Source organism: Betta splendens, chromosome 3 (assembly GCF_900634795.4).
Source record: "Betta splendens chromosome 3, fBetSpl5.4, whole genome shotgun sequence".
NCBI classification, from domain to species: domain Eukaryota; kingdom Metazoa; phylum Chordata; class Actinopteri; order Anabantiformes; family Osphronemidae; genus Betta; species Betta splendens.
In genome coordinates, this window is record NC_040883.2 from 6730431 (window position 1) to 6757817 (window position 27387).

Below are 27387 nucleotides of genomic sequence, written 5' to 3' on the forward strand. Positions count from 1 at the left end.
TCTTTTCTGTCTCTTACACTGCGTTACTAATCATCTGCTGAAGTACATTGTCCTACGGGATCTGTTTTCTAAATGTTCTAGGTTTTCTCCTACATGTATGTGCGACGATGCACTTACACTGTTACGGTAGGAAGACCAGTCATAGTCAAATTTCTGTCATGGAGACACCCAAGCTTCCTATTTAACAGAAAACCCGTGTTAAATGGAGTCTGTATGCACCATCCTGTTTTTCTCATAGTGCCTTGGAAATGAATGCCATCTTGAAGCCTGCAGTAAATACTGTATGATGTGTTACAATACAGGGATGAGGACGTCGGAGCAGAAAGCTCAGCGGCTCCATTACTCAGGATCGATGGAGTGTACAGGCAAATGCAGGACCATGATCTTCTCCTGCTGGTGCTTCAGCTTTCTGTCGTCCCACTGGGACTATCAAACATCTGCTGACTGCATATATGGAAGAACGCATTCATACTTCATATTATGTGTTAATATGAAACCTTGGGCAGGAAAAAAAGGACATAAGCACATTTTGATTTTAGGACAATTTAGCTTTTTATGTATTTCTTACAAGTTAACACAGTAGTAGCAGTAGTAACACTAACCCCTTCCTGGGAAATGATTGTTTTCATTTGAATTAATAAAATATTAAATATTTTTTTGTTAAAATGTCAGTTGAACTGTGTTGAGCTGATAATGTGAGGGGCTGTTTGGCATTTAGATGGATCCTGCAAACACCAAAGTAATTTCCTGTGGTGAGTCAGACAAGGTGGAGTGTGAAGATGGGTGGAGTGGAGGATTAATAGACCAAGCACTAACTGACTTGAGTGTTGTTGAGCCCAGTGTAGATAACGCACAAATGTCACCTCATGAATACAAAATGTCTCTGCTTTCAGTTTTTAATGGTCCGTTCCCGTCTCCTGGCCTGGAGCTCCGCTCTCTGACAAATTCTAACGCGTGTGAACATTTATACCACTTTGATGTCTGATAATACATGCAGCGCAGTTTTCACCAAGAACAGGCGAATTCCACATTTGCATGTCTGTCCTCAGCGAGCACAGTGTGTTAAAAGAGGCTCTAAAAACAACAGATGTAGTGAGGAAGACTTATCACTTATACCTTATTGCTGCACCTGTTTCAAAGTTCATCTGCTGCAGATTCATCATCCTCGAGTGCTTAACCGCTAGGTGAACCGAGAAATTGTCTGAAAAAAAAGAGAAATCAGTGCAGTGAGATGGTATCACACTCATGTGAGTCTTTACTGTTTGGAGGATGTTGCTGTTTTCCTGTGCAGTGGTGAAGACAACGCATGAGGTACCAACAGGTTATTTTTATTATTATTATTACAGGTTGGATGTGTGAAGACAAAAAAACAATCTATGTCTTGCTCTGTCTCTGTCTCTGCGTAACATCAGAATCTGTTTAGTGAAATGACACATTTAGAGCTGCTTTTTATTTTTTCATAAAAACTTGAGGTCATTCTTTATCTGTACTCCTTCAGTCAGATGCAGTGGGTTGAAGTTTATAGGCAGTACTCTGATGTGCAGTTTGACACAGTTCATCCCGCAGCTCTTACCGGGGACCAGCAGTCCGCCCGGTCGTCAACATGGCTTTAACGAGGGCAGAGCTGCCTAGTTTTTATCCGCGGCCCCTGACGTCAGAGGGCGCGGCCATTTTGTGAGCACGTTCAAAGTTAACGGCAATCAGGCAGGAAGTGAGTTTACATATCCGTCAAGTTTAAAGCGATCAGAAGCTAAACTAAACCATTGTATTAAATTATGATTACACATCTATTCTTAACTACATTTGTTATTTTTTATTGTTGTTGAACTCTAGAGAAAATATTTTATTGTGCACGTTTGTTACATTTTGGGTAAGAACTTAAAATCTGCACATGAAGCCTGTCATCAAATGTCAGATACCACCTTTCATGAGGCGTAATGAACCTCTCAGCAATAAGGTCCTGGGTTCAAATCCCAGGGCTCAGCCAGGTGCTGTTCTGTGTGGAGTTTGCGTCTTCTCTTTGTGTCTGCTTGGGTTTCTCCGGGTTCTCCAGTGTCCCCCAACAGTTCAAAGCCCATACAGTCCGGTTCATTGGGGACTTCAAATTGTCCGTGGGCGAGTGAGCGATCGTCTGTCTCCATTTGTAAGTTTTATTGTGGAATCCTGCCACAGGAAGTCCGCCCTCTGTAAAAGCACTGGGCTTTACGCGCGCGTGAGAGGGGGAGGGCGGTGTGTTTCCACCGGGGACGGTCCCGTTTACCGGAGCGACAGCGCGGACATTTTCACCCCGTATCGAAACACGGTAAAATAAAAAAGAAGACAAAGCGCCGCAAAAACTTTACGAGGTAGGTTGGACGCGTTCGTTCGGTCAGACGCGCGTCTCCGACGGACTCTCAACTAAACAGAGACGAACAACATCAGTTAAAGTTGACTAATGAATAAAGCGTGGTTTTAAAGTTAAACCGTTAGAAGCTCAAGGTCTCGTCTCGTTAATGTTTCTGTGACGGTGCTTAGTATTTCGGATTTATTCGATTTATTAGTGTTTTTTTCTCTTTATCCTAAAACAAGAGCTTCCGTCTTAAGTAGCTGTTAGGATTAATTGATTAATTGAAAGCTAACGCAGCTTGTGGCATCTGTTTACGTTGTAAAACCGCGTACAACGGCGGGGTTTTGAACGGAGTTGGAAGCCCGTTGGTGAGTTGATTGGTGTTCAGCACCGCGGACAGCTCCGGCTCCTTCCGCCCGCACGGATGCTGCCGCTGCTGCGTCTTTTACAGATAAATCTGGCGTGGGAGAATCACTTCTCAGTTTCTCCGAAGTTTCATCTGTTTGTGAAACAAGGCGGAATGAGGCAGGTCGGGTCGTTCTTCGTCGAAAAAAAGAGAGTTCTTTACAGCTAAAGCTCATAAAACTGAGTAAACATTGATGCTGGACGATTGGACCTCTAAACTAACCTATCAGCAGGTTTTACATCCACAGAATCAGGTTTTAGATGGAAAATGGCATTTTAAAACAGTATTAGTCAAGTATATTGTGCGACATTTACTGTGGTGGCTTGCGATTATTGGTATTTTGTGAGCAGTGCAATTGCTTCTCCAGGAAATGAAGGGTTATGCAAACCGTTGTCGCTCGCTGCTTCTCATCCTGATTTGATGTCAGCAAGGACAAAGAGCTCAGGCCACTTCTTAAGCAGATCAGCATATGTTCACACGTGTCGTCTTGACGGGGAGCGAGAGGAGCATTGTCTTAGCGACCTGGGAGGTTGTAACTTCTCTTGCATTTTATGTTTCTGGCTGTTTTAATCCACTGCTCCAGAACTGGCCATTTGCGCCGTGGGTTTGTTTTTTTGGTTGGTTTCATTCTAAGACAGAGGACTGTATGTACTTAGATATAAGTAAACACTGCAAAGGTGCTCTGTCGTCACAATTTAGCAAGTGAAATAGCAATTTCAGGTTGCAGGCTGACGTTAAAGTGCTGATTGTTCGCTTGTCTGGAGCTGAAGTAGCAGGAGAACGCCGAGCCCAGGGTGCAAAAATAATCAGGTTGGTGGTGAGAAAATGGTTCCTGTCTGACTGACAGAGCTCGGCTTCCACTTCCTCCTCCTTCCCCCTCACAGCACTCATCATCCACCACTCCATCGCTCGCCACAAGAGGTGAGAAATTACCACCAGCTGCATCTGATAAAGACGAGACTAACGCACTCCCTTCGTTTACGTTGCGCTGTTCCTTTTTGTGCTGAGCTCACTTTCAGTGCCTAGTTGACTAGTAGACTATATTACACATCCATCCTATGAAAGCAAACTTACATTTTGTTTACACAGTGTAAACTATTGTTAGGTGATGTGAGCCAGGTCTTTTGTTCAGAACAGGGTCTGCCCGCAGGTGACTGACTGATGCTCCACCTACCCAGGATGCACTGGGGCCAGGTTCAGTGTCCAGGACACGTCATTCTGTCAAAACAGCACGTTTGTCTTTTCTGTCAGATGCAGATGTCTAAAAGAATAAACCCCATGTCTCACCGTAAAAATCTGTGCACCTGACAGACACACAAGAGACTTTAAAGTGACACCGGTGACTTGAAGAAGGCTTGAAGATTAGGACGTTTTAATTAAAAAGCAGGAGTCAGTCAGAATATAGCTGGAGAGGAAGTTACACACATAAAGTAGCTTCTCTGTACAGTATTAGGATTTAATACAAAATAAAGACCAGACAGGTAATAATAGCAAGAGTGTAAGTCTAAAATTTAATTTGAATGTAAAATTAAAATATTTTAAAAGGATCAAATGTTTTATGAAGCAGGAAATGAATGATTCACATTTATTTGCATGACAACGTGTAAAACCGAGTAGTGAACCGTCATTTAGACTAAACATAGCTTCTCCTGAACATGGCTCCGTCTGTGTTTTTGACGCTGTCTGAACAGATCATTTCACTTCTAAATTGCCACTTGTTCCTCTCTCATTAATCAGGATGACATGGTGCATCTGCGCTGACTCCGTTCCTGTAGCTACACACTGTGCCCATGCTCATCCAGTCTGTGCACTTTGTTTGTCTTAAGAAGAGATTAGGTTTTATTTTTAATAATTCTCAGAAAGGCCTGGCTACAAATAAGTAATTAATAGTAACTCATGTATTAAATGAAATGGATTCAGATGTCAATCTGCAGAATGTGTATATTTGTACCTGTATGTGTTTCTGCGTGTACTGTACTATATGTTCCTGTCATCGCTGTGTTAAAGAGTACGTGAGCGTGGATAAATGAACAGCACGGACGGAGCAGCTTGTTGACAGGTGTCCGTTTCAATGCGAGTGCGTGGAGGAAAACCTGAGGAAAGCATGGGATGGTGAAGTGAGGGGGAGAGAGAGAGAGAGAGAGAGAGAGCACTCTAGATTTGGAGGGAGGCTGTGAATGCCCGAATAAAAGAAAGGGAAGGCATGTATGAGGGAGGGAAAGTAAAAGACAGCGAGAGGGCGAGTGGTCCATTTGTTATGTAAGTGTCGTGAGCTCCTGTGTGTGCGTGTGTGTGTGTGCTTTCTGTGGGCCTGCAGATTAATCCAGTGGGTTTTATCTTCAGTGAATGGGACAGTGGTGCTTTGCAGTGATTATCCCTGCAGGCCACAGATGATTGCTTTGGATCTCATGGATGTCCCACTCGACCATGTTGCCCTGCCTGCAGATCTGTCTGCCCGCACGTCACTGTCTGCCTAATTTATGATCAACAATTAATGCTGACAGATCCCGAAGCTCGAGATGTCTGTAGGTGGCAATTTGGGGTGGATTTACTGTAATTACCCTCCAGATCCAGAACAACCTGGTTTAGAAAGCTGTTTAAATGTGCACTGTGTTCCTCCTTTCTGACTGACCCCCTCTGCACACCCGTCCCCCTGTCCCTACATTTTCTAGTTAATCTTCCTGTCTCGACCCGCTTGCCATTCTGTCCGTCCTGCCTCTGATTACATAACGCGTAAACGTCAGAAACGCAATCTGCTCCATCATCCCTGCTCAGCCGGGGCCGGCGTGGCCCGATGCTGGGAACCTGCCCCCTCTGTTGTGTTTCAGGGCCTCGTAATCCTCTGTCACGGAGAAGGTGCTAAAATCAGAGCGGGCGTCTTAAATGCTTTGTTTTTGCTCTCGCTGCCAGGTCGCGACCTCCTGCGCAGGCACTGAGTGGCAGTTCCGTGCTGTTCTCCTGTGGCGTCTAGGTTGTAGCCAGACATCTCCCTGTAAAGCGTACAAAAAAATAAAAGAAGAGCATTGTCATGGTCCAAATAGAAAGGATAATAAGCCAAATAACCACTGTGGGAAAGCAGCACAAATCAGACGCTCGGCCATTTATCCCCCCAGATTTCCTTAGTGATTTTCCACAGCAGATTTCTCCCTATGTGTCCCTCCTGTCTCTCCATAGGGAGTGTTTTAATTCGGCGAGGCCATATTGTCACAGCAGGCGCTGCTGAGGGCAAAAGAAAAAATCAGCTCTGTGTGCAGTTTTCCACCTTGTTCAACCTGGAGACAAATCAGGCGACTCAATTATGAAGCATCTGACGTCTGTTTGACCAGCTTTGTTTCTGTTTCCAGCTTTTTGGTGAGTTTTGATCGTGACACTAGATGAGGTCAGTCTGAATTAATGAGCAATGATAATATAATATAAAACACAAGAGAGTTATAATATATAGAGATGAAGTTGTTATGTGAATACTGTGATATTTATTTATTTCATTGGTGATCAAAACAATAACATTAAAATGACTTGGTTTACTATTAGTAACATCAGGACATCCAAGTTGTGTGTCCAAGTGTGACTGGAGTGTATGTGTAAGTCCATGCCTGCGTGTACGTATGTGTGGCCATTGGCACAGTATATGAGCAGTCAGCCATGCGGTGGTACGTGAACTGTCTGAATAGCTCAGCCCCCCGGCTCCCAGCATGCTCTCTGGCCCGGCCGCGTCTTGGCGGATGTGTTCGTAGCTTTTAGGTTGTGGAGGTGCTTTTCTGTCGGTAGACCAATAACAAACGGCCCGTTTCATGAATATTTCTACACGGTTTAAAGATGGGTCGTGGTTCCGTAGTCTCGTTTGAGCCTGCGCAGTAAAAGAATGCTCACGTTTGCCTTAAAGTAATATATATTGTATGGTATGTTTGCTATATGACAGGATTCAGGCGTCGACCTTCACTGTAGCGCTGACGTATTTGATGTAATGTGAAGGCTGTCTGAGGCGGAGGACGCGTGACGCTGTATGTGAAGTGGCAGTGGTTATTTTTCCCCCCTGAGTTTGTAGAACAACTCTGATTCTATGTATTGCTCCGCTTGGTCCTGACCAGGCACGTTAGCGTCAGCGGACGAGGCATCAGTGAATATGTGAGCATCTGAGCGTGTGTGTTTACGTGCATTTGTGTGTGAGTAACTGAAGGGTATCAGCCCCTCCGCTTTAACGAGAGCCTTGCTGACACTGGGACGAGTGTTTTTCTAGGGCAGGAGGAAGATCTGCATGTGTAGCGGTGCGTGCTAAAGTAAAGTGACTGCGAGGAGCCAAGCTTAAAGCCCAGCACATGTAAACACCCATGTGTTACTGGACCAAAATAAAGGCTATAATATTTACCCTTGGTCCCAGGTTGAGCTGGGAGCTAAATACCGACAGCTGTATTAAGACTTCAGATGCTGGTAGAGATGCATTAGTTACGCCGACCTGACCAGTTTGAGCCAGTTTCCTCCCAGTTAAAGATAGCCAGTAAGCCTGGGCATGGAGGTGGATGTGGAAGGAGGTGGAGCTCAGCAAGGCATTGTGGGGCTTCACACATACACAGACTCCGTTAGCATAAATGCCTGAATGAGAATATGCTGAATGCCACTTAAAGACATTACCGTCCAGAATGAAGTCAAACTCATTGATATGGTGCGTCTTTGGGCGTCTGAGTGTGAGTTCCGTTGCCGCTCCTTCACGCGTCTTCTTCCTGCACGGCCGATTGACCTCTCCCCCAGAAGGTCTCACCTCTGTGTTTCTCACCCGTCGAAATAGAGAAACAACAACCCCGATTCTCAGCTGAGCATTTTCCCGCCCGCTCGTTTCCTGCTCAGACGCGGCACAAACGCATCAGCGATCCTGAAAATGCCCCAGATTTGGATTAGCGCCGCTGTAAACCCGTGAGAAACATACAACTGACGCGTTGACCTGGTTTCCCTGACTGGGAGGTTTGTGCAGCCACAGTGTCCCGATGTCCCATTTCCTGCGCGTGTTTATCTGAGCACGACGCCTGATTGACGGCAGACTGGTGGGTTCGGAGTGGAGGCAGACTGTCACGACAGAGGAGGATGCTAAATGTGCGTCTATTTAGATGTTTAATCCTGCCCTGAATTGGGCATGTGCTCATTCCCTTTATCTGCTGCTTCGTGTCTGTCTGCAGGTAATGTTATATGTGGCGCGCGCTGCATGCACAGAGGCGCTAATAAACAGTTGGGCCTCTTCTCTTGCTGCTGCTGAGGCTGTAGTCACGCCGATGTTCCTGTCTGAGCGCTGTTTGATCTTTAGCAATGGCTCAGTCACACTGAAGACAGAATTAGTTCAAACCGCCTTCCTGTGATCAGATGTTTTATATAAAAGATGCTGCCGTTCTCACGGCGGCACTTTACGTTCGTACGCTTTGACAGGATTTCTTTTTGCCGCCTGAAATAGCTCTCCATTAGCTTCTTTTTCACGAGTGGGGCTGTGGAAGTGTGTGCAACTCGTCTGAGCCCGTGACGGAGCTAATCCAGTCCCCCGCGCCAAGCTCCAGCGCCATCTTCGCACGCGCACGACGGGCCGTCGCGCTCGATTCGCGACAGGAGGCGCTGAGAAAAGGTGCGATGATGGACGCGACGGACAGGAGCAGGTCAACGTTCATGAAATGCAACCAGCAGAAGAGACAGACGCAGGGTCCGTGTGGGAAGCGTCCCATCGCAGGCTGGGATGTCGTCCACTCAGAGAACAGAACAGCACGTTTTCATCATCGTTTTGTCCCAGTGACGTGAAAACGCTCCAGAACCTGCCCCAGAACCTGCCCCAGAACCTGCTCCAGAACCTGCCCCAGAACCTGCCCCAGAACCTAAACCCATCCTCGCTCTCCACCTCCCTCATTCTGCTTCCCAGGATTAATGCTAATAATATTTTGATCAATTATTTATCAGTTTCCTTTTAGCAGCTGCACTTAAGCCATTGCTGTGGTGTTTTTATTCTGCCTCTCCATCTATCAGTTATTGTTGCTGTTTCCACGACTCAGCAGATTCCCAGAGTTTAGCTATAACAACTTTTTCACTAACCTTTTTTTCATAAAACTTTTTTAAATTACTCTAGTAATAATTCTCCTATCATGTTGATACAGTACATGATCATGTTAATACAGGATGTCTCCTTCTGTTTCCTCGACTTATTGATGAGCAGTGAGGACACAGGAAGTAGATAAAGTGAAATAAGAATCCAAGCAAGAGTAGATGGAGTGAGTGTCATAGTGTGAGTGTGTGTTGGGGAGGGAGAGGAGAGTAAATCCTCTTTCCCCGCTGACTTTAATCTCTCCATGGGCTGAGCCTGACAGTTCAGGCCTTACAGCAACCGCTGTAAGACAAGTGACAGGCAGCCGGGCCACAAGTGGGGGATGGGGGACGGCTGGGCCTTGTGTCATCTCATAGGTCCATTGTAGTGTGTGTGTGTGTGTGTGTGTGTGTGTGTGTGTGTGTGTGTGTGTGTGTGTGTGTGTGTGTGTGTGTGTGTGTGTGTGTGTGTGTGTGTGTGAGCAACACGTGAGGTATGTTAAAGAGGAAGTGACTTTCAGAATGCCAGATTAGGATGGACGGACAGACAGACAGACAGACAGACAGACAGACAGACAGACAGACAGACAGACAGACAGACAGACAGACAGACAGACAGACGAGGAGGAGGAGGAACATAGACAGATCTTAGGGCAGTGGTAAATTAGTGATGCTGTCCTTTCACTGCCAGTGTGTTTTACTGTTTCAAATGAGGACGGAGCCGACAGACGGAGCCAATACTCTCTGTGTCGATGGTCAACGTGTGTTAAGTGCCCGATTATGCTCCAATCAGAGGGATCGATGGACTGATACAGAGATGAGCAGTGCGAGCGCACAGCTTCCGTACACTAAATAGTGAATGCAATGTGAAGAGTTGATGTCACCCAGAGCAGATGCTGCAATGAAATGAAGAACGCAGAGAAGCAGAGGATGCCAACGCAGCTGAGACGTGTTTAATTCAGTTTTTAAAGAGCTGTTTTTATTTTAATGAGCCGTGCATTGACGCTGCTAATGACATCACCACCACAGCAACGGCATCAACAAGTGGGCGAGAAGTGAGCGCAGACGTGGATGTGACGGGTTTCGGTTTTGGTCTGATCTACTTAAGAGCCGCAAATCAAGCAGAGAGATAAAATCAAGGTCCAATCAGCAGATTAGCTGAAGTTGGGTGTGAACATAATTAAAGTCTGCAGTTCGTGTCATGTGTGTCAGCAGAGGTGCGCAGTTTAAAGAGCTCCGTCATCTCCAAGTTCTGGGCTCTGTCCTTTGAGTTAACCTGCAGTTTCTAGTGCCTGTTTTTTTTTTTATTTATTTATTTACATTCTGAGTTATTCCTTTATTTTTTATTGAGCTCTTCTCATTCACAATTGAATAAAAACCTATAGTCTTTGAGCTTTGATGTCTGTGTTTTATTCGAGTCCCCAGTTCACCAGGTTCACGTTCATCTCATTCACCTCCTTGTGAAGGCTTCTTTTCTCCTTTGTTTTCTGGAGCCTCTCACATGAGTGTATTTATAGTCATTTTAGTTAATCCAACGGCAGAACGGGACAGAAGCCTTGTTTGGTGTGTAGTTCACCTGTGCTGTCGCTGATCTATGGATTGATTCCGCTCTAACTGCATGCAGCCCTGGATTACACTGTCAGCCAAGCAGCTTAAATGTCAACATGCCGCGGATTCGAAAGCACTTGAGCACCAAGCACAGCAGACAAAACACACAGATCCCCGAAAAGGCCGCTTTCTCCCGCTCCGTCTCCGTTCCCGGCACATGTTTAATTATTAACGGCCTCGATGGAGACAGAGACAGATGGAGACAGACTGGCAGAGGGCAGAGCTGTGATGCTCGGCGACCTTGCGTCCGTTCGCCTCGGACGGTTTTTCACATCTCAGCTCAGAATACCACTGCTTCAGCAGCGTCACCGACGAGTTACTGGGGAGGTGAAAAAGGCGTGACGGAACCAGGGAGGCTGAGCTTTACCGCTCATCACCTTCGACGGCGCAGCAGCGCTCCGCTCCCTCAGTCTGAAGACTAACAGCCGCATGCATTTTTCATGGGCCACGCTTCTGGCCCCGCCGGGTGAAACGCTGCCTGTCAGCGCATCACAGGACCAGAAATAGACCCGAGTGGGTTTTTTTTTACAGTTACAGTGAGGAAGCGTTTTTTTTTTCCCTCTCAGTGGGTCAAAGTGATCGTAGGTGTCGGTGGGAGCGTGAAGCAAAGCTGAAGCTGGTCAGTGATGGCGTTCAACAGCGTTGATGCTCCTGCACTTTGACTTCCTGTGTTGATGGTGCTTTTATGTTCTGACTCATTGCTTAAACTGCTTTCTTTGGAAACCCCAGGAAAAGTGTGTGTGTGTGTGTTTTTCTTTGTTTTGTTTTTCAGATAACCAAACTTCGCGTACTTTACTTTAAATGCTTGGAACTGACCTCTCTCTCTCTCTCTCTCTCTCTCTCTCTCTTTCTCTCTCTCTTTCTCTCTCTCTCTCTCTCTCTCTCTCTCCTCAGTCCGTCTTGCCTGAAGTGGACGTTCAGCAGTCATCATGGCAGATGAAGCAGACATGCGTAATGAGCTGGCTGACCTGCAGACACGTGCAGATCAGATAGCTGATGAGGTACGACAGTACTCATGTACATAAAGCACTGCTGATATCTACTTATATTACACTATTTGTCAGGCGCATCTTAAATCATCATGTGCATGTGAGAGTGTAGACTCTAACTCAGGTTTTGCACAACACCTTGTTACATTACCTTGTTGTGCCTTCATTCATCAGAGAAGATAAAAATAAACAGGTGACTCAGAGGCACTTGGAGGTAAAAGTCGAGTCACACTGGTTTTAGTCCTAAGCGATTTTCGCTCCACGACAGTATAATTATAGTTTGGCATTTTCAAATGACCTGTTCTCACGGAGGCACACATTTATCCGTAAAGCCTCCGGGCCTGCAGACACAGCTGCTCTGCGGTGACCCTCCGCTTGTTTTAACATGTCTCTTTCATCAAGACCGTGCTTTTTTTGGATAGTGAGGGAACTTTGCCCTTTTTAATGAGCTGAGAGGAGCTCAGGAAGCGCGGATAATTCTGCGCAGCAGAATAATGGCGGAGCTCGAATGGCCTTATTAAACATTCATGAGGAGATAACGCAAGGCCGAGAGCCTCCGTGAATGCGGCGCGGAGGGAAGGGCGGCGGAAAGAAGGGAGGCGGGAATGGAAGGAGATGAGCAGATTACTGTGAATAAAGGGTGAGGGATGAAAAGGCGTTTTTTGGAGAAATGGATGAGATCCAGAGGAATTTAATAAACACAACGCAAAAATCAGATTAGAAAAATAGTCAAGTGAACGTATGATGAATCTCTCCCTCTGTCTGCGCATCTTGGACTACAGTACACGTAGTCGGGTTCACCTTTCACCTCACACTGTGTTAGATTAAACATGCTCAACATTAATTAACTGTGTGTTTGCATTTGTCTCTTGTTGGTTCGCTGCTCATCACTTGTGTCCTTCTGTCTCCTCGCAGTCTCTGGAGAGCACTCGGCGCATGCTGGCGCTGGTGGAGGAGGTGAGTGGAGCACATACCCCACATCAGTAGCATGAATAGCCCTGGAAGCAATAATAATAACCCATAAGAAACCCACAAGATGAGATAAGTCATGAAGACCTTTCACATCCCTTTGATCTTTGATTTTCCCTTTATAGATGCTAATTATTGAATTGTGTGAGAGGAGCCCTTGGTGTTAACAAGGTGACCACCTGCAGTGTAGCGGTGGGTTCAGGGACCAGGCGTCTTAGGTTCGTCCTTAATGAGCAGCTCCCAGAGCTGCTACTGCTGAACCGCGGCCCGTTTCAGCCTCCGGTGTCGTCTCAGGCGAGACGCTGTGCAGATGCCAGGAAACGTTAGCATTACGTTGGCTTTAAGTAAGATGTTTAGCGCGCCTCCAGTTCCTGTTTGTCCCACCGGCCTCAGAGACGTGGCCTCGTCCTCATCCCCGGGGACCGGTCACCGTGTTCTAATGAGTGTGACTGTGTGAGCGACAGGGTGAGACCTGAGGCCCAAACGAATCGGTCACCGGCCCAACAGACGAGCAGCTCCACCGACGGCGGCTCAGTTGTTGACCTTTACAAATAATAGCAAGACCCTGCTTTCTCAGTCCCACATTATATTATGGCAATATACAAGCAGCCTCGTTGTAATTAGCATTCAGTCATGATTAGAGGAGGACCAGCTTCTGTTTGGCTCCTGGAGGATGACAGCTGTCAAACTACGAGGACGTGTGGACCACAGCCGAGTACGGATCTGGACCAAAAGAGATAAATGTTATTCTGAAGGTCGCGCTGACCTTCACAGGACTGATCCGTTCTTATGTTTACAGTCTTCAGGCTGAGCTTTTCTGATTCTGATTCTGATTCTGATTCTGATCTAGCATTTACTCAACACGTTGCTCAAGATGCCGGGAACTATTTTCACATACGAAGCTGTGTTTTACCCGGACCTCATTCAATTACGTTGAAACCTCTAATCAATCAGGCTGTGTTGGATTAGATTTAGTATATTATGTGTTTGTGTGCGATGTCACCTCCCCTCTGGGTGACTAATAGCACGGCAGCAGGTCGACATGTTGGTCACGCATCTTCACGACAGACTCCAGGAGACAGGAGACAAGAGTAGATGCCTCAATGGAAAATCAATAGCCGAGGATCCGTGTTACAGCCGGACGTTTGTTTTTGTTCTTTGTCTGAGTCTGTGTTACTTAATTTACATTCTATTTCTTGTCTTCATTGTTTTTAGCTTTTTCGAAGTCACATACTTAGAATGAACTCACGATGATCGTGATTCATTCTAATGATGTAAGTGAAGTAATTTAAAATACTAATCTTTATTGGTCCTACATTGTTATGCAGTGTACGACTCGAGGAGAAACCGCTAGCATCATCCGATCCGATCTTTATTTGAGACTTTGTGACGCAGTGTGCCGCAGCGAAGTGTGAAAAAGATGATGGTGTCGTGTGCCTGTGGAGCCCACAGGAAGCAGTGATGTCACCACATCCGCGTACGCCAGTTGGCCTGGTCAGACATCCTGTCCGTCGGTCGCAGGCGCCGACCGGTTGCTCGCTTTCCCATCATTCATAGGGGGCGAACAAGCAGTTACCTCGCTGGCATCAGGCACATATGCAAACGTGTAACTGTGTATATGCTAATGCTTGTGGCATAAAAAAAGCTCGTCCCCCTCCCACGGACGCAGATCCGCGGCCGCGGGCCGGTCTCTCTTACAGTCCGTTTGATTAACGCTAATATCAGCGGCGTGTCTAACTGGCTTCCAGCGCCGGTTTCTCCGTGTCACTGATTCAAGTGGATCAGAGCGCAGTTTGATCTGAAGGAGCTGATGCGTGCGCTGAACGGCCTTTGGACTTTAATATCTGTCAGAGCAGGCCTCTGGCTCATGGAGAGCGCAAAGCTGTTGTTTTGCTGTGTGCGTGTACGCATAGTGGTTAATGTGGTTATTGTGTGCCCACTGAAGTGTGTTATTATGAGATGAAAAAAAGCGTGTGTGTGCGTGTGCGTGCGTGTGTGTGTGTGTGTGTGCGTGTGTGTGCGTGTGTGTGTGTGTGCCAACTCTGTGCCAGATCACAATGCTACATTACCGGAGCTTTGTCAACAAATATCTGGTACGAGTCCAGTGAACAGAACAAATATAGCAAATGCCATTTGGTGGACGAGTTTATCGCAAGGATCTTTGCAGATTGAGGAGTGAATAATCGTGTGGTAGTTTGGTATTTGCTTTAAACATGAGCTTATTAATTCAAAAGGTTTTAGGAGTTTGTAGTGTTTTGTGCAGTTGTTTTACTTCATCTTAGGTTTTATCTTTGTGTTGTTTCAAAGTTTCTTGTTATATAATGAGGTCAAATGCGACACATAACACATTTTTGTCTGTAATGCACACACTCTGAATATTGTACTAGAGCAGACTAGTCTTAAGCGGGGCATGGATTCTGGAACCTTTAGCCGGGCGTTGTCTCACCTACCAGCGTTCTAACACTCACATTAACAGGTAACGTCTGTGCAGGAATGCACTGTGTGACAGAAGGCGAACACTCACTACAGCAGTTTTAAAGTGTTCCTTCTGCTCAGCTGAAAAGGTGATTTCACAGAAACCTCTGTTTTCTGCTCTGCTAAACGCCACTGATCTGTCGATTGTTTCCCCTGTTCCTCCTTCCTTCTTCTCCTCTCTCCTTCTGTCTGTTAGAGCAAAGATGCCGGCATCAGGACTCTGGTCATGTTGGATGAGCAGGGAGGTAAGTTCCCAGAGAGAGGTCACGAAACGAAGCACTGCTTCCCTTTGGCGTTTCATTTCTTCCGGCCGCTCTCTCGAGTCGCTGTCAGTGCATCCAGTGTAACACTGTCGAGCCACAGTCAGCTGTGTCTCGACCTCTATGGTTTATAATTAAGAGTTTCTGCCAAGTAACCACTGCTGGAGCTGCTGTGGTTGGCATGATTATACTGGATGTAGCCACTCAGCTAACCCCCTTTTTGCCATCCTGTCACTACACTGTTCAGATAAATACATAATGAGACTGAGGGAGATCTTTAACATCAGACAAAAGGACCCAGTGGCATTTTTTTAATTAGTGGTCGCCAACATTTACAGCCTTTGACCTCTGAGGAGGAAATAAACAACAAACCCTTCATTTTTAGCTTGTGATAGAATAACTGACGACTGTTAGAGCTCAGCTACACAAGCTCATTACATACAGTACAACACAAGTGCTAAAGTAATAAAACCTGTTACAATAACAGGTATTTAAGAGTAACAGACAAAATTAAAAGCACCTTTTTACTTTGTGCATTGTTACAGATTAAGTAATGTCGTCATTAGAATTTGCATATCGTTAGTGGATTCATTAAATCCTACAGCTTGGTTAGCTGCCTGTGATTACTTACGTTTCATTGAACTCAGCTACAGATATCTCCTAGCAACAGAGGTACTGACATCATTAATAATTATATGTAATATTTTAGTAACAGGGCGGTGATGCTGGTGATGCTGGTGTGAATGTGTCTGTCCGTCAGGCCTGTGATGGGCCGGCGACCTGTCCAGAACCCTGCTTCTGAGCCAGTGACAGCTGTGATCGGCTCCAGCACCTCCGCGAGCCCTAAACCACGCTCTCGGGTCGCGGCTCCACGAGGCCCCGCTAAATGCACACACACGGCTACATGCAGGTCCACGTACTGTAGTCAGAGCAGCGCTGCTCACGGCCCAGCGGGGGATGTGCATATGTGTGTTAACCGAAGGCTCCATGCGTGAAAGGACGGCCTAATTGGCCTGTCAGAGGAACAGATTCGCGCCCCCCACCCCCCCTCCTCCCCCATCGCTCTCGCCCTGTCGTCCCCCCAGAGGACGGGTCGCCGCGGTGCACAGCTCGCCGCCGTTAGCGCCGGGCGCCAATCAATTCACAGGTTTAAATTACCTCCGCCTTTCAGCCCATGTCCTCTGTACCTGATCTCCCATCTGTCTCTCTCCATTTCTGTCTTCCCCCTCGCCTCCCGCGTCGTCCTCGGGTTCCTGCGCTTTCTCTTATTCTGCCGGCTCCTGTTTTTTTTTAGTGATCCTCCATTTTTCCTCCTCTTCTATACCTTCGCCCGGAGATCACATTGTTCGCAAAAGCGCTCTGTGTCCTGTCTGTCTGCCGTTTTCTTACATGTTTCATAGGTTTCCATGTCTGCGGTTCTTACAGCATGTTGCCCTTTACACACAGAGGTCAGTAGGGGAGAATTTGTCATTTCTTGCAGTGATGTATTACATAAGCTGGAGGTCTCACTGCTTGTTACATATGTGGATGTTGACCTAGTTTACGCCTCATCCAGGGCTGATGGAGGAAGATCAAAATCTCTCTAAAACAATGCTCATGTGAATATGAGCGACCTCCTCGCGGTGTAACCGCTCCTCCCTTTGCTTTCTAGCCAGTGGAACCTGTGAATCCAAGAAAGTGGAACGGAGGCTACACATTAATCCTCAGAAGGAAGATTACAGGTCTCACGTTCCTTCCTCCACTAAACCCCTTATTGGGCGTGGGATGACGGCGGAAGGCCGCTTAGTTGTGCTGTGTCGTGTGTTGGTGAACCGCGAGCAGAGTTCGTATTTATACAGAGACTTTGTTACGAACATGCGGTTGATGAAAGGTTTGTTAGGATTAGGATGTTGGTTATGGACATAGAAGACATATTACTTTACTTAATTGACTTAAGTTGACAATGAAGTATCGCAGGGAAAATAATTCTCGCAAGAAACATGTTGTTTTTCTGGTGTTTTGCACTAGTTTCCTTTTGGCTTTGTGTCTGAATAAAATGGCAGAAACTATGGTTTATTAAAAACATCAAGGGAAAATATGAAAGGACTTTTCTATAGACCCACAACCTGAGTTCAGGGCATCAGTGGCTTCTGAAATATACAATGTGACCAATCAAGCCTTCAGCGTTCTTCCTGGTGGACAAAATGTCCCCTCTGATGGAAGCGGCTGCTGTTTGCTCCAGTAGCCTTTAACCAGAGAGGACCTGACCTTGAATCAGAGCTTTGATTTTTGCGGCTCTGCGTCCTTTTCCCCATCTGACGGAGGCAGCATGCACGACTTCACGTGCCCAAATGGGGCTTTTCATCCCATTCATTACATGATCACTTCATTGATTATTCGCTTGCTTTTGCACCGCCTGCCACATTTTGAGCCACGTGCTGTAATTCTCTGTCTTCTGCCTCTCCCCCGCTTCGCTTCCCTCGGCGCTAGCTTCTGATTCGCGTCGACCTGTGTGTGAGTTGTCCCTCTAAAATCTCACGTGGACCGGCTTTCGTTTCACTTGTCTGTGCGGCCGTGCAGCCGCGTTCAGCCTTCGCGTCCTCATCTGCAGACGCTACAGGTACAGGTACTGCCACTCGGGTGAAATGTTCCTCTGGATGAAGGTAGTAAAATAAAACTGTTAAAACAATCTAACATCCGTGGTTCCAATTTAAATTGACAGCAAAAGCAGAAACCCCTATTTCAATCCGATGTCTGTTGCCTGCTTTGCCCTCTGCGGCTCTCGTGCTGTAGCGTAGAGCGCCAGCCCCCAGAAAACCAAAACCACTCAGTTTTATTTCACTGCTCTCATGCCTTTGTCCTCACCAGAGCAACTTGATCGTGTGGAGGAGGGCATGAACAAGGTCAACGCAGACCTGAAGGAGGCCGAGAAAGATTTAAAAGATTTAGGACAATGCTGTGGTCTGATATGCCCATGTATTAAAAAGTAGGTACCGGCCAGGAGCCCCGTGCTCTTGCCTGTCCAGTGCTGGTGATGGTGGTGATGTCTGATGTCTCTCTTGTCACAGTCAATGTCTTTTTTGTCTTTCTCCTTTGTCCCCCCCCCATTCCCCACCTCCACTTCCTCCCACCCGCGACCCCTTCCTCCTTTCTTCTCTTCTCATGTGCTTTCGTTCTTTTGCTGGGAAAAATGACAATGTGTTGGTAATCAGAGCAACTGGAGCGCATCGAGGAGGGGATGGACCAAATCAATAAGGACATGAAGGATGCAGAAAAGAATTTGAACAATCTAGGACAGTTCTGTGGTCTATGTTCATGTCCCTGTAACAAGTAGGTGCTGCCTGTGTCGCCTGACTGCATGTGTTTCAGTGCCTGCCTGCCTCTCTCTCTCTCCATCCGCCTGCTTCTGGTGTATAGAGCATGGTGAACTGTGGTGTGAGCAGTGCGGCCCGTAGCCGCCATCACACACTCCGAGCCGGGGCGCGCGCACTGCATGCGGCGCGGATGTGTGTGTGCTTAAAGTTAGGCCCGAGCGAGTGTGCGACTGCACGCGGACACAGCGAGGCCGAAGCCGCTGCTGTCGCTGTCATCTAGAGCCCTTCATTCCACATTGGATGAGAGCTTCTTTTCCAGCAGGTAGCAGCATCAGCTGAGATGTGGGGCCCCAGCCGCCCAGCATCCCCTTTAAACCCATTCCAACACCCCCCCCCCCCCCCCGACACCCTGCAGCATGATGCACCATGCTGCGTGTAATGCAACCAAATCAGCTTGGTTTTACATTTTTGTTTCCATTCAGAACCTTGGTAAAGGTCCTGCTTCCACAGAGAGGGGTCTGATTTACAGTACATACAGTGTGACTCTGTAGGTTCCATGTGGCTCTGTTCCATAGAAACAAAACCCATCTAACCAGCTAATTCATAGTTTACTGTCAACTTGAGAGACTGGTACATTTTGTTACCTTTGAACAGAGCTGGATGCCCCCCCCCCCTCCCCTGTTTCCTGTCCTTATGCTAAACACAGCTAAACTAACTAACTATAAATAATAATATAATAATAATATAAATTTTCTTTGTTTTGTATTTCGTATGGATTGGGTCTTTTATACTTGGATGCATTGTGCACTTTATTTAACTTTTTCCAGACATTATACATGAAGACTTTACATTGTTCTCTGTATAGTAGTGAAGGTGAAGCAAGGTGCAATTAACAGACCGGTCCTGTAAACACACAGTAAGAAAGCATTTAAAGAAATGAGAGTTACTTAAATATACAGCTACTGTGACACATGAAGCTATGACGTCACATTGTGACTAAGGATGCCTCAGCTGGCTCTTCCCTCTCCTCCCTCAGGGCTGTCCTAAATAAATATCATGCATGAGTTAGGCAAATTTCTTCCTTGGCCACACTTTGCACGGAATAAAAAACCTTTTAACATGCTGAAACGTCTACGTGCTATATTTGTACTTTGTGAGGTTTGATCTAATATTTGCCTTTCTAAAGCCCATTTGCCAAACTCCTGTGTGATGTTCTTCCACAGCCAAACTATGGCCACTGAGTCATGTCTGTGCATACTATACTCTGGGACCTGTACATGTAGTCTACACGCGTCTATCTCAGAGCTATAGAAAACACAAGTGGTTAACAGTTGAAGACACATGTGTTGGTTTTTAATCTATTTTTATTGTAATTCTCTGAGAATGACTTAAGTGAAGCCTTGATTATTAGCAAATACAGCACAGACATAAATTATGCATTGGTACAGGATGAGCTTTGGTTTTGCTTAGAAAAGTTTGAACTTTTACTTTGTGTTGTTAAAAGTTATTTATTTAAAATTTTATTATAATTTAAAATATTGTAAATTATTTGTTGACACTTCACTTCAGTGCTAGTAGCATGTTATAGTAGCATTTTTAGGGTAAACCTTTTGTTTTCTGTATAAAGATGTTTACTCTATTTGGTCCATTTTGGCTCTGTTTCCATATGTGATCCTCTTGGGGTCAGATCTTGTCTATTCTATAGCTCTTTGTTCCCCCCAGTCATAAACCTCCAACTATGTAATCCCGTGTTATGTTGAGTGTATCATCTAATCTGGACTGTTTCCATGACAGCTCTGGGTCAAATAGCATACAAACATAATTCTTGCTTGTTGTTAAACTGTCTGGAGTCTGTCTGGAATAGCATCGATGCTATGTTACTCTAACTGTAACATACTCCAAGCAAACGCAATGAGTTACATTTGCTGGTTGGACTGTACACAGATCTATCATCCTACAGATATACCCATCCACATGAAATGAAGGGCTGATCACAGATCACACTAGGAAATGAAAGCTTGGCATGCAGAATGATCACCATTCATGTTGTTTTTGTTGGGTTGTTTCTTTTTCTTTTTGGGTTTTTTTATTTTGGGGTTTTCACAATGAAACTGTCTGGCTTTCTTTTATTAGCTACATGTATCTGATCTTATTTCACCTACATGTTTCCCTTCCCACGTCAAATGTGTTTCCACCTTGCAAGTTCTCTCACTCTGCATGTTTACATGTATGTGTGTGTGTTCATGTCTCCTCTGTTCGATGTCTGGTCAGTGTCTTCTCTGTTTGTGCTTGTGGGAGAAGTTTTCTGACTATTAAGTATCTTCTAACACAAGCTACATGTGAGCTTACTGTCCTCTGATTCAATTGATCTGCTTGTTGGATCAATTGCTCACTAACAGGCTGCAAATGCATGTACTGTTTGTAGTGTTATCATACGTGGCTATAATGTTGCTATTAGTTAGCGAATTGGCCTAAAACGATATGATGCAAAACATTTTCAAAGTAAGCCAGTAGAAAATGTTGCAGAAGCCCTAACTGAAATGTGTGTGCGGTAGGATTAAGGGCGGGGGCCAGGCCTGGGGAGGGAACCAGGACGGAGTGGTTAACAGCCAGCCCGGTGCTCGAGTCGTGGACGAGCGTGAACAGATGGCCATCAGCGGGGGCTTCATCCGCAGGTAAACGTCTGTGTGTTAAAGTTTTGCGTCTCGCACGTAAGGTTTGGGTAATAATGGGGCTCCCGTGTGCTCCAGGGTAACAAACGATGCTCGGGAGAACGAGATGGACGAGAACCTGGAGCAGGTGGGCAGCATCATTGGAAATCTGCGTCACATGGCCCTAGACATGGGCCAGGAGATCGACACGCAGAACCGCCAGATCGACAGGATCATGGAGAAGGTACTGTACAATCACTGCTGTCACGACGAGTGTTTGAATAGGTGCCTGGGACTGCATTGTTTATCCTGAATCCATACTTATTATAGAATCCACTCAAAAACACACATTCGGGTTAATTGGAGACTCTATATTGCCCATAGGTGTGAGTGTGAGAGTATGTGGCCCTGTGCTGGGCTGGTAAATGTCCAGGGTGTCGCCCACCATTCACCAAAATGACAGGATAGGCTCCAGCGTACCAACCACTCTTATGAGAATAAAGTGCCTGAAAATGTGTGAGTGAGTGATGGAATCAGGGTGGCTCCAGTTGTTACTAGGCAACAGCCTCTCTGAATTCTTCGAAAACCAGAGAAAATACAGTCTGAGTAGAAACAGATACTTCACAGTGGAATGGCCCTGAGGCAGAATTCAACTATACAGAGATTCAAAATCTGTCAGATAATCAAGATATCAGAAGTTAACGCACAGCGCCACAAAAAAGAAGCTGGTGGTTGGCAAATGAAGACATGGGAGTTTGTACAGGAAAGAAGCATTACGCCTGGGTCGAAATGATAAATCTGAATTAAAAATGATCTATTTGCTAAAGTCCTGCTTTCACACTGTGCCGTTTGCCTGGTCTGCCTTGAATGCGGCCGGATGCCACGTTTCCTGAGCAGCGGCCGCCTGCTATCTACCGTCTGCGCCTTTCTCTTACAGGCTGATTCCAACAAGACCAGGATCGACGAGGCCAACCAGCGCGCCACAAAGATGTTGGGCAGTGGCTAAACTGCAGCAGGAAGTGCTTTCATCCCCCGCGAAACCCCAGGCACCCCGGCAAATAACAGCTCCAACTAAACCCGGCCCGGAACCCGCTTCCTTTGCTCAACAGCAGCCACCGCAAACTCATGCTTTTATTGTGATACGTGTCGACGTTTGCACACATGCACATATCATACTTTCCTCTGAGAGCCCCCCCCCCCATCACTTCCACCTCCCCTCTCCTCCCCTTATCGTCTATGTTGTTCAGTGTTGTCTCTATTTGTTTTTGTTAAGAACTAATAGGTCGGTACACATCATCCACTCTCCACTCTGTACATAGTGTTTCTCAAATGGCATTGGTTTAGATTACGCGTCCTTTTTCCCTCGATCGCTCTTTTTTTTTAAAAGGTCTGTGTAATATAAACTGTATGCACATGATGTTTCAAGATCTCCTCTCCCCTTAACAGAACTCTGCTGTTGTCCATGTAGGAAACACCGCGTGTAGTCATGAGTAAAGATGTTGTGATGCTTACACAGTGATTTGCCGTGAGTCTAGTGAACATAAAGCCCTCACTGCTTGTAAACTAAGGCTACTGTTTAAACACAGTGCTTCTCAACGTCAACTTTGTTGCCTGCTCATGTCTTATTAATTTTTGAATACCCGGTTAAGCCTATGTCAGCGCCTGGGTCGTTTGGCTAAAACTATGAGCTTTGGGCACACGGCTGCTGGTGCGCCAGTATTTCACCAACTTTACTGACGGAGCAGGATTGAAACAGTTGAACGCCATGGATTGTATAGTGCACACGTCTTCCTCAGGGAGCCAAATCCAACCATTCAGTGACAAGTGTTAAAAATTTGAATTGTAATTCATAAAAACCTGATTCATACTTGTAACATATAGCTAAATGTGTGTGTCAAAATTTGCATTTGTCTGTGGTCTGAGCAGCATTTACGGCGGAGCTCTTGTTAAACCATCGGACAAATGTCTTATTAGTTGACTCTATTAGCTCATATTGTGATTAAGAAAGGAGGTGGAGTCACAGCAATGACCTGCCCTGCTCAGAGGCAGAGTTACAGAGCGGCCAACAACCTCTTCGTATATAGGCCACACTGCTTTACCCATGATTCAACCCTAGCAATACCAAGTGGCGCATTGTGTGTGTTATGCATGTCCATCTGCTGCTAGAAGACACTGTATATTTCATTTCTCTAGGCAAAAAATATTCTAACATGGCAACTGCATGCAGCCTCTGTATGCCATATGCAGAGGAAAGGCTCGTTTTACCTGCAATAGTGCCACTCTTTTTGTTTCATGTCTCCATACCTTTCCAGACTGTGACCATTACTGTAATATAATATATTGGAAAATGCCAATAAAACCAACATGACTGTAGGACCAAACTGTGTTCCCTCTCTGTTTGGGTAACAGTGATGCAGTGATAACCACGGCATCATCCAGTGTGATGCAATTTTGATTTAAGTCAATTGTTATTTTGAGCGCTGTGAACTTACATATTATTCCTTTGTTGCTAGTATTGAGTATCCTTATTAATAACTCTAAAATAGAGTTAGCTCAAAAAGCAACAAAATTGGGAGGGACCTGACAAGTTTTATTTCCAGTATGATGTAACAACTGCATTTGTGACATTAGAAACATTATATGTGTTCTGGTAATGAATAAATTATTTTCACTTATACATGGTAATATATGAATCAAATGAGTACGACTATACAGACAAATAACGTTCCAAGAAATCATATCTTCATTCTCCACACAGACAGACTTCGCGTTATAAAAAATGCATGTTAAAATTACAGTAGCTATATTTAACGTGTGCAAAGTTCTACCACATTTATCCAATTTGCTGTTCTTCGGGGTGAACAGAGGTAAGAAAGCTTATCCTAGCTAAGGCCTTCAGAACCTGGGGCTAAATCACCAAGTGTGTCAGGCATGGAAGAACATACAAGGCAGGCCTCAAAAGAAACAAACATTGAGAGGCAGAGGAGGGAAGAAGTGCAGCAGCACATTACACTAATGGACATCTACTGTGGTGCCCTGGGCTTTGGGCGGATTAGAGTTTATCACGTCACTAAGAACACACACTCTTGAATCAACAACAGATACACACAACAGGCTAATCCTCCGTACCGTATCACATCCATTACAGTACATTGCTACTGCCACAGTTGGATATAGTTACACAGAATAAAATAAAGAATGTTAGTATTACCGTTGGTTTTAATACCATTATTTAAATAAGTGTGTGGTTATTTATTCTGTGTAACATACGAAATGTCCTCCTGAAATGACAATGCAGTGCTTTGGAATAGATGTGTGAGTTTCTCTGGTCCTCACCTGTAGTTCCTTATAGAAATGTATTTATTTACCAGTGAATCAAAGCAACCTGCTCGCTGAAGGCTTAATATTTTAATCAACAGCTCCCTCTGTTGGTGTTCAATGTGGTTCTATTTTCACACCACCAATTTCACAAGAGATTTTCTCCACTCATTACAAGGAACAATATACAGCCTGGGATCAAATTTAATGGGTGGGAATTGAGTTTTAATAATAACGACAATAATAATGTCGGCAGGTAATTTCTGAAATGTATGCAAACAGACCCAATCGTTTCGAACTATGCAAACGCCATCCACCAACTGCATAGATGTTCAGTAGAACATCACTCATAACTGTATTCATTTGTTTTCCGGTAGTTGATCAAGAAAAAGTATCCAGACATATTAAATAAATAGCACGCGTTCAACGTAAACGTTCGGCTGTCTCCGTCAGTCACGTGACGCACATCGCGTACGCTCGTGTCCGTCCAGGCTCCCTCTTTAGTACAGGACGGTTAACCTAGCACCTCAGCGGTACCATGTTCCGAGCCGTGTTCCGACTGTCATCCATAGGAGCCAGGAGTGTTGCTCTGTCCCGACCCTGCTACTCAGGTTGGCCTGTCTTTACACGTACCGTCACTTTCACATCCTGTGTGACAGCGAGGGGCTACAATAAGCTAACCCGGCGAGCTGCTTAGCTTAGCTTAACTACTGCTGTTATAGCTAGCATAATGTAGGGTGACTGAATTGTTTCTATGAGCAACGTTACGTGTCTTTATTGGCGTAAATAAACATTTTCTTCGTCTGCACACGTTGTAGCGTATTTAAATTGTGAGGCGCGAAATACATTTTTACGTAAAAGTCACGACCTTGTGATGACCGTCCTTAGTTGGAGAGAGTCATTCGCCGCAGTTTAGACGCAGCTGATTTCGACAGTTATGTCTAAAATTAATCAATATCATAATTGTAGACGTCATACAAGCTGCTATTGTTTTTTAAGTAATTGCTTTTTGTGTGACCTGTTTCCTTGCGTTCATACAGTCCGGAATTGCTTTGATTGTGGAGTCGCTTGTTATGCATGTGGGTGTCTGTGCAGCACAGGCTCCAGGATCCTGGTGTTGTCATTTTAAAAATATAGTATTTAACAAATTACACCAACAACAATTTATTTCGAATTACATTTAATAAAGAGATTAACTTATCTATTTTGTTAGTCCCATTACTATTTGCATTAGGGTACTGTGTTATTTCAGATTTTTGGTATTATTTAAATGCTTTGACTTTTAATCACTTAACGAGCTTAATAAAAATGAAATCGGACTCATTAAATCACGTTCATAGACTTGTGATACATGTATGCTTTTAAATGAATGGCAAAGTTGTTTTACTTTCCAATTAGTTTTTTCCCCATTTACTTGGGATTTGAAAATGATTGTAAAATCAAAAAGCAATTTCCCCCAGGAATTATTGAAATAAAAAGACACATTTAAAACTGGCAGCTTGAGACAATCAGTTAGATAAAGAACACGTATGACCTTTAGCGTTGTTGCTCGACCTGATTAGTTACGTTTTTGTTTCACTTTGTGCTCACAGAGATGCACTTGTTCTGTATTTGATACAGGCGTTGTCTCATTTTGTCTGATCATGGAATGAGGAATTATTCCATATAGACTGGTGTTTTTAAATGGCACTATGGTAACTAAATAAAGCCCTGTTAAACCACCTCATTTCCATTTTCTTAAACAGGCATACAATGTTTGTATTGTTTTACATGTTGACTGGACTGTAATTATCAAAGTTATTGTTGTCGATTATAGTTCTTCTTCTTTTTTTTTAAACGAATCACTTTACCAGTTTAAACCGTGTAGTAAAGTAGCAATTTACTGATCACAAATGGTTGGAAATTCATGTACTACAGTAATGATTAAAGTGAAATTCATATTAAAAATTAAATACGGTAAACATCAGAACAAATAAGGCAATATAAATAATTTAAACAAAGTGTGTTGTATAAATATTTTGATATAATATATTGTGTTTTTAGCTCCATTGGCCTCCAGATGCTACTCTCATGGAAAGGTGGAGACAGATGAGGAGTTTGATGCCCGTTGGGTTACGTACTTCAGCAGGCCTGACATTGATGCCTGGGAGCTGAGAAAGGGTGATTGTATTTTCAATTGATTACAGTTAATTATTTTTGATGGAATGTAATGGGATTCTGACTATAAATTTGATTCAAAGGAATGAACACTCTAATGGAGTATGACCTGGTACCTGAGCCCAAGGTCGTAGATTCAGCACTTCGAGCATGTCGCAGACTGAATGACCTGGCGAGTGCCATTCGCATTCTTGAGGCTGTCAAGGTGGGTCTGAACCCTTTTATATGTCTATTAGCATGTAATGTAAGGTTAAACTTTTAGCAGATTCGGAACCTGCATTTAAAGCGAATTACCAAACAATAAGTGAAGTGTAATCACAAACTATTCCTTAATTATTTTACATATTGCCATCTGGGCAAAAATGCTCTTACGTGACATTTTTCTATTCTGCAGGAAAAAGCAGGCCCCTATAAAGAAATCTATCCCTACGTGATTCAAGAACTGACGCCCACCTTGTCAGAACTTGGCATCCCAACACCAGAAGAGCTGGGCCTTGACAAGTTATAGACAATCAAGGTGAAACTGATATATCATCACTATAGGTGATGGTTATTTGTGTTTTTTTGTTGGTCTGCTTTTTTAATGTAGAGTAGATCATGTTTCACATGTTATACTACCTACATGCAGTTTAAAATATCTCTTAAAATATTCTCTTTGTCCTCAGGTCAGTTGATGTAAAACAACATGAGCTCTCCTGATTCTCTGCTGTCAGAAATGTCTATATTGTTGATTAAATCCATGCTGTCCTGGTGTGTACAAAATGGTGGACTTAATAAATAAATCAATATTTGAACAATGTGTATGTTTCTTTTAAAACTGATGCAAAACGTTATATTGCATTATCCAACTCTTATCAAGACTAAATCTAAAATTTCATAAGCTTGTC

At 44.7% G+C, this 27387-nt stretch overlaps 2 protein-coding genes across 4 annotated transcripts; both read left to right on the forward strand.

The window, feature by feature from the left end:
- The first annotated feature begins 2184 nt into the window (after positions 1-2184).
- On the forward strand, positions 2185-23406 carry LOC114852098 (synaptosomal-associated protein 25-B). Of its 3 annotated transcripts, none has more exons than XM_055507171.1 (8): positions 2185-2345; positions 11283-11389; positions 12293-12334; positions 15018-15066; positions 17929-18046; positions 20930-21049; positions 21125-21269; positions 21963-23406. In XM_055507171.1, the coding sequence occupies exons 2-8, from the start codon at positions 11318-11320 to the stop codon at positions 22029-22031; spliced, it is 615 nt and encodes a 204-aa protein (XP_055363146.1). In that variant the 5' UTR covers positions 2185-2345; positions 11283-11317; the 3' UTR covers positions 22032-23406. The 3 variants fall into 3 exon arrangements, with proteins under 3 accessions (XP_055363146.1, XP_029000028.1, XP_055363145.1); XM_029144195.3 differs by lacking the exon at positions 17929-18046 and adding an exon at positions 18273-18390 and having other exon boundaries at positions 2186-2345; XM_055507170.1 differs by lacking the exons at positions 2185-2345; positions 17929-18046 and adding exons at positions 10986-11007; positions 18273-18390.
- A 1386-nt stretch (positions 23407-24792) lies between these two features.
- LOC114852099 (cytochrome c oxidase subunit 5A, mitochondrial-like) lies at positions 24793-27297 on the forward strand. The gene is made up of 5 exons (XM_029144196.3): positions 24793-24954; positions 26387-26503; positions 26584-26705; positions 26895-27017; positions 27166-27297. Exons 1-4 carry the CDS (start codon positions 24882-24884, stop codon positions 27006-27008), a joined length of 426 nt encoding a protein of 141 aa, XP_029000029.1. The 5' UTR covers positions 24793-24881; the 3' UTR covers positions 27009-27017; positions 27166-27297.
- Positions 27298-27387: the final 90 nt, after the last annotated feature.